The 7,478-nt window shown below is 33.4% G+C and overlaps 1 protein-coding gene across 2 annotated transcripts in view; it reads left to right on the forward strand.

Moving 5' to 3' along the window:
• Positions 1 to 4,849, forward strand: part of LOC108693114 — a 9,217-nt gene extending 4,368 nt beyond the window's left edge. The window contains exons 2-9 of one of the 2 annotated variants that reach the window (XM_018201822.1): positions 651 to 722; positions 1,118 to 1,241; positions 1,331 to 1,458; positions 2,037 to 2,146; positions 2,211 to 2,356; positions 3,608 to 3,806; positions 3,914 to 4,030; positions 4,574 to 4,849. In XM_018201822.1, the coding sequence (XP_018057311.1) occupies positions 657 to 722; positions 1,118 to 1,241; positions 1,331 to 1,458; positions 2,037 to 2,146; positions 2,211 to 2,356; positions 3,608 to 3,806; positions 3,914 to 4,030; positions 4,574 to 4,691 (1,008 nt within the window). In that variant the 5' untranslated portion in view covers positions 651 to 656 and the 3' untranslated portion in view covers positions 4,692 to 4,849. The remainder of the gene's footprint in view (positions 1 to 650; positions 723 to 1,117; positions 1,242 to 1,330; positions 1,459 to 2,036; positions 2,147 to 2,210; positions 2,357 to 3,607; positions 3,807 to 3,913; positions 4,031 to 4,573) is intronic. The other variant, XM_018201823.1, reaches the window with a different exon arrangement.
• Positions 4,850 to 7,478: the final 2,629 nt, after the last annotated feature.

A 7,478-nucleotide genomic window follows, 5' to 3' on the forward strand; every position in this document is an offset into this window, starting at 1 on the left:
TGACCCAAAGGTAAGCTTATTAGAGTTAATTTCTTCTAAACATCGACATAAAAATTTATATTCTTTATTTGCTGAAAAAATGTCCGGGATGATCCTTGGCGCCGATCCTAATCCTATGCTACGTGTATCGCTTGATAATATGTGACATAAGCGCCAATGACGTCCCGCCATTATTGTTGTAATGATACCAGTGGCACAATACACGTTGCTTCACTTTCTTACGCAAGATTTGGCTTCTACCAGCTGATTCAAGGACATTCGGCACGATCTTGTTTCTTTGTAATCTCATTCCCCATCATTTGAAGACGGAACTCATTACTATGCGATTGAAGTTTTGGTCACAATGTCTAATTCCAAGTTTGGAAAAGTTTTCGTGCCCCTGAAAACTTCTCCTAATAGGAGTTAAATGCGAGATGAATACGAAGTTCATAATTGACCGAGTTAACATAAAGCTCGACGTTGAATGATGCACTGCATCGTTTCGTTTGTTCCGTAATGGAGTTTTTATCTGTCTATAATAAAAAATAATAGCTTTTCTATACTATATTTTACATGTATTATTCATTCACTATTTAAAAATCAAATCTCTTCAACCGAACACGAATAAACAGGAAATACTTTATTAATTGTGGCAAATACTATGGTTTCAGGAAAACATGATTATCAGGCATCAACGAAACAATATCCTGCTCGTGTGTGTAGTATTACATTTCTTCATGCAAGTAAGATTTTTTTTTTTTTAAATTATGTGAATGACATTAAGATTATTAAAAGAATTTCGACTCTCTCGATCGCACAAAGGCCTTTTTATGAATATACATTTTAAGAAAGTCCGAAAGGCCTTGTTTTTGCCAATGAAAGCTCGACCAACTCGTTTTTCAATATACTCCTTAAATACGCCCAACCTCATACAATTCGTCATTTCGCAGCACTTTCTCACAGACGCGCCCTTAATATCTCACTCACGCGAGTAAAAGTTAATGAGGCCGCTCATTTAATGGCATTGCATTGTATAGCACGATCGAAGCAAGGCGCAGAGTAACAGTTTCATTTTTACACAATTATTTGAATTACTTCTTGCTCTCAAACCTACCTTTTGTCACGAACCTTTGAAAAGGTACTCGACGTCCACGGCCATGGAAGATTAATGGATCCGCCTTCAAGAAATGCAATGTGGCGGTTCGGCTATCCGAATCCAGTCAATTACAATGATAATGAGCTTTTTTGCGGTGGATACGCAGGTTCGTTCTTGCAAGTTACGTTAATCCGCTGTAATCATCGCGGATGTTCGGCGTTAAAGCTAATATTGACGATGGCTATTGTTCATCAGTACATTGGGAGCAGAATAAAGGCAAGTGCGGCGTTTGCGGAGACGCATATCATTCGAGTCAGCGTCCACACGAAGCCGGTGGTGAGTTCGCAAATGGGATCATCGTTCGACACTACACCTTGGGGCAGGTAATGTAACTTTTGATATTTTCGTACATCAATGTAATGCATGCAAATTTTAAAGCATAATTTTAGCACAATTATTTCGTTGTATATTTTCGTTGAATTTATGAAGAAAATATCACCTGCTGAACCTTATAATAATCAAAATCAAAATAAAAAGGCATTTGTTGTATAATTTTTATTGCATTGAAAAAAAAACCGAAATTACAGCCACAACGTTCGCAATTGTTATATGATATTTCAACAATACACTTTTAACTCTCTCTTCTCTAATATCTGCGTTTGGCTCTTATTTTGACTGTTCTTTTTTATTGAAAAACAATGTTGTAAACAGCATTATTTTAATTGAAAATAATTTCATTGATTCAACATAGTATTAATGAAAGAAATAAAATTTTATTAAAACAAGATAATATATAAAATATTTGTCGTAGTTTCATTAATAAAGTCATTGAATAAACAAAATTATTTTCAATGATATTATTGAAAATGATATTATTGATACAACATTTTTTTTCAGTATCTTTTTTGTGGACTTATGATACTCGTTTTATTATACATATATCAGTATAATCTGTTTAAAGGAAATCGAGGTGGAAATCGAACTTACAGCCAATCATTATGGGAGATTCGAGATGTATCTTTGTCCTAATAACGATCCGTCGCGTGAAGCAACTCAAGAATGTTTCGATTCGTAAGTGATCTCTACAACTGGTACGTGCAACTGCTGCTTTCGCTAATATATTTTAATCGCACAGTTATCCTTTGTACGTGTCCGGGACGCAGGACGTCCGTTTTGAGATTCCGCACGACACAGGAAAAAAAGGCATCATTAAGTATATGGTAACGTTACCATCGTACATAACGTGTTCGCAATGCGTCATTCAGTGGAACTATTACACAGGTTACGAAATTTTATCGTGCATTACTCTCCCCGTTTCTTCCAGGTAGCAAGATGTCGTCTTATTTAATTATGACGAAGGTGACGTTCAAACATTATAAAAATGACATGTGGCCGGTATTCATAGTCAGATCTGTCAATAATCAAAACTGTCTTAATTATAGTTTTAAGAAGTCACGAACTAATCAGAGGACCGTATTAGCGTCTTAAGACATTACTTAAGATAGTCTTGAAATAAGAACGGACTATAATATCATCCATGGACTTGTTACAGTCATAAGTCAATGTCGAAATATGTCTTTATTTTCATGTTACTAACAGCATAAATGAATGAGGTTATTAACTGATCACTAATAACGTTATTAGTACGTTGTTAATTGGCTATCCATCGATGTCAAAGTGTATCGATGTCACGTTATAAATACCCTAAGAAATGCACCAAGTTAAGAGAAAGTTAATTGACTTTATTTTGATGGCAATCAAAATGATGATTTTTTGTTACAAAATTTGACTATTTATTGAGAAGTTAAGAATTATCTCAAAATTAAATCATTTTGATTTTTTGTTGACTTTTTATATGTTCTTTTGGGACATCGTAGAATGGATAAATAAATGACATCGTTAATTAATCAAAAAAATAACGTCATTATTATATCTTAAGTACACTGTTAGAAATGTTTCCTTTCCATGTAAATGAAGCTCGTGGTTATAAACGAAATTAAAAGTAATGAATGATTTAATTGAAAACCAAATTGAAAATTACAGTAGTTACTTCAATGAATATGTACATTAAATTTCATAAAATTTTATGAAAAGTACATTAAATTTCATAAAGTTTCATGAAAAATAAGTACATTAAATTTCACATGTATGCAATATTCTTTTCGGTTATAAATATATTAAATTTATAATGTAATGCCATGAAATTAAATTCAAATTGTGTAACTTAAAAGTACATTAAATTTCATGAAATTTTTAACAGTGTAGGTAACATGACGTCACCAATTCGAAATGATTGAATTACTAATATCAAGAGCGGAATCCATAGACGTTGCTCATTCGAGATGACCTTAAGCTTGAAATATCATGAATCAATCAGAGAATATTAGCATCTTAAGAGATTGCTTGAGCTTATCTTGAGATTAAGAACGAATGGACTATGGATTCCGACCCAAAATGACTATTGGCTAATCTTGCTACCCTGGGCTATGTCGCTTTGAGGACGATCTCTTATCACGTCTGTTTTACTATCAGGAAACATGTGGGGCACTTGTGAAAACGGTACGGAAGCTGTCGGATGTGGAAGACCAGAAACTTTCCGTAACTGCGCCGACGTGAGTATCGTCACCAGTACCGGTGGGATACCGCCACGGTTTTTGTATCAGAATATTCTTTACGAGCTGTACTCGATAAGTCCGAAATACTCCACCGCGCCGCTCGCACGGCCATTGAGGTGAGAATCGTTGTGTTAAAAGGATACGTTAATTCGCGCGCGTGTCAGCGTCAAACGCTCAATTGTTGTCGATACGACACGCACGTGCATGGGTTTCATGATTTCAGAGTTCAAGTGTGCGAGCCAACTGCGGCTTATCGATACAGGCAGAATATGACCAATTGGTGTCAAGTGAATTGCATTCGCATCCCGTCAAACTGTCCGCCTGGTGTCTGTCACTGCCTGTGAGTATCCATTAAATTGATCGGCGCGCGAGTTTAAGCAATAAATTGTTATTGACTCGGAATTGCATTAACTCTGCTAGTCTATTCTTTACTACGATCATATCATTTGGGTCAATATGATTAAAAAGCTTTAAAAAATAAAAAATAAAAAATTTTCACGGAAATTTGATTTTAACGATAATAAATGAAGTTATCAAATACTAGAGAAAAAAATTTTTTAATGAAATATTAATAAGAAGATAAATTACATTTTGAGAGTCAAATTTATTATACTATCATTGTTTAGGTAGATATGACTAAAAGCTCTAAAAAAATAAAAGATAAATAATTTTCGCAGAAAAAGATTTTACATTATCAGAAAAAGTTATCAAATACCAGAAAAAAGATTTTTTAAATATTAGTCAGAAAATAAATTACATTTTGTTAAATAGATCTAAATAAAAACGGACCAGCGGGATTAAAGAATTAAATGATTATGGCTTTCATTTTAGCGTTCGTATTTTCAAAAATTTTTCTCTGATTCTTGTTTCAATATGATTACAGAAACACTTGCGATGCTATTGGAGATATCGCCGATAAACCTGGAGCAGACCAATATTGCCTGAGACGTTGCATGCGTTATCCGTCGAATTGTCCGAGTGATCGCTGTAACTGTTATTGAAACTGTAAACCATGCTTGATATTGACATTCTACATACAGCGTTAAATGTGGGATGTGAATGTGTATAAGTATCGTCGAATTAATAAAAGTCTGACCGTAATACGCGTAATTTCACTGCTTACTATGAAAAGTATTCTATATGGATAATACTATGAAAGTTTCTCTGTACGAGAATGTTTTTCTTACCTTATTCATGGCTGCTTCTTCCTGGAAAATTTTTGAGATACGCTATAAATGTAAAATCCACTTTGCTTAGAAATCCATGATTTATCGAATTTTCATAAGCTAAAATTCTATTTATAATTTTATATCTTATGCATATGATATATTTCAGTTTTTAAAAATGTATATATTTTAATATACATTTCAGATATGCGAATATTCCATAGATATATTTTACTTCTTCAAATGTTTTTCGTATACGTAAATACGACATATAAAATTATAAATAGAATGTATAATAATGTGACGCAATTTATAGATTACTTAAAGTGGACTTTGAAGTAATAAAATAGAAATAATGCAATATACCTGCTCTCTGTGAAACGCGAGAGAGGTGAGTGACGAAGAAAATCGTGTAATGGCACTATAATATTTAATATTAGGACATTCTATTGACAGCTTAAAATTTTTCACGCGTATATCACATATTATATACGTAATCGTCAACGTTCCTCGCGGCCTTACGATATATTAATAATGCAGCTATGTTTAACGAAACGATGAGACGGTTCACCAATTTCACGCGCTTCTTCAATCGCCAACGAGAATTCATAATTAATGATACCAATTGGAAAACGTACGAATTCATACGTTTTCGCAATGTATTGTTTATGTATATATTATACATATAATCATAAATCTCTCCTCACTATAATTAACACTTTACAAAACTATATACACTAAAGCCATCTTTGTATCGTCTACAACGCTAGCTAGCAACATTTTCTTTTTTTCCTTTCATCTCTCATATATATAACATATTCTTTATATATATATATAATTATATATATATTTATATATTTATATCGGCACGCGCCTTCATATGCGCAGTATAATAATAATAATAATCGTCGCCAAAGTGCGTAACATTAGCGCGTCAAGTTAAAACTCGTGCTACGCCAAGTTCTAGCGCGAGGTGTACGATAATATAAAGTTCATCTATCTGTCACTTACTGCTAATTGCTATGCAACTAATTAACGTCCGCGGTCGGTTGCGGTTTAATTATTCGTGTACTCTCTCCTTCTCTCTCTTCCTTTCGTATTTTCCACACGACTCTCCGCTTTATCATTAATCCTCTCATTCCCTATCGATACACAATATTATGCAATTGGCGGAGCACTTCTCATTTCGACGGATTATTTCGTGCATTAATAATGAGATAAAATAAACCACGTTAAATTATTGTCTTTATTTTAATAGATACTTAAATTAAAAATAATAAATATTGTCGACGTGTTATTGCGCTAATTAAATTTAATTAAAACTACTTAGATATTGGATTCTTGGGGAAATTAAAGAGAGGTATAATTCAGGAGTGGGAGGATTAATCGCGACACGCAGACAGCCACCTCGAGCTTCGATCTTATGAACGATGAGCGAGCAGATCGAGAAACACCTCTTGGTGTTTATACATTGTCGTTTCGACGAATGCGTCCTCAGAATGACACGAGAGAAGTTTTCTTCACGTTAACTTTTCGCGTCAGAAAAAGAAAGAAAAAAAATAAAAATAAAAGAATCGTTCGAAGATCAAATTTCAGAACTCGCGAGAAATCGGGAAATAATGGTGCCTCTTATGAAACTGTGGAAAGGAAGGTAATCCTATATCAAATATATGGCTCTATGTGCATGATTTTCTTTTCTTTTCTTTTTTTATGCAATTAAGGGTGCAATTAAAGTTTACTACAAATACTTCGAAGCATTGGACCAATCAGAAGAGAAAATTTTACGATTGACCGATCAAAAAATGCTTCAAAGCATTAATCCCGAAACATAATAAGTATAATAAGCTTTAAGCCTTAAGAAACTGACTATTTATAGTCGATTATTCTTCTTACATTCGACTGTGATTAATCAATTTCTTACTTCTTACATCAAGCTTCTTAAAAAGAAAAAATTTATTATAAATGCTAATCCTATACTATGATGACAAATTCTACTTGCAAATATGGATATCGAAAATTATTTGCAGGTGTAACAAATATTTAAAAATGTTTTTTGTACTCGCTACAAAAATTATTATTTGCAACAAATTCAAAATATTTGTCAAATATACAAATTTATTTGCTATAAACAGTAAACAAATTGGACAAATAAATCTTGCAAGCCTTTTGCGTTTATAGCAAAATTATTTTTGTTCTATATGTTCCACAGATGACGCATCACCCCGGATATAGGTATTTTAAGCCTTAAGTCGTAAGAAATTGACCAATTACAATCGAATTCGAGAAGAATAATCGACTATTCGTTCATTTTTCTTATGGCTTAAGGCTTAGAACTCTATTGTAGATCCGGGATTATGGAAAATGATAGTCCTTAAGACTCACTTATTGTGTTTTAATACGTGGTCTACAATGGCAGTAGCGGATGAGGCTGTAAGAGTAAGAAACTGACCAGTCACAGTCGATAATTCTTCTCACATTCGACTGTGATTGGTCAATTTCTTACTCTTATCCGCTATTGCTACTGTCATTGCGTGTTTTCCAATAAGGACACAGTCAGACACAGTGAATCATTATATTCTCGTTGTTTGCGTTAAAGGATGAAATGATTCACTGTGTTACTTC

The sequence above is a fragment of the Atta colombica genome, unplaced genomic scaffold, assembly GCF_001594045.1.
Source record: "Atta colombica isolate Treedump-2 unplaced genomic scaffold, Acol1.0 scaffold88, whole genome shotgun sequence".
NCBI lineage: Eukaryota > Metazoa > Arthropoda > Insecta > Hymenoptera > Formicidae > Atta > Atta colombica.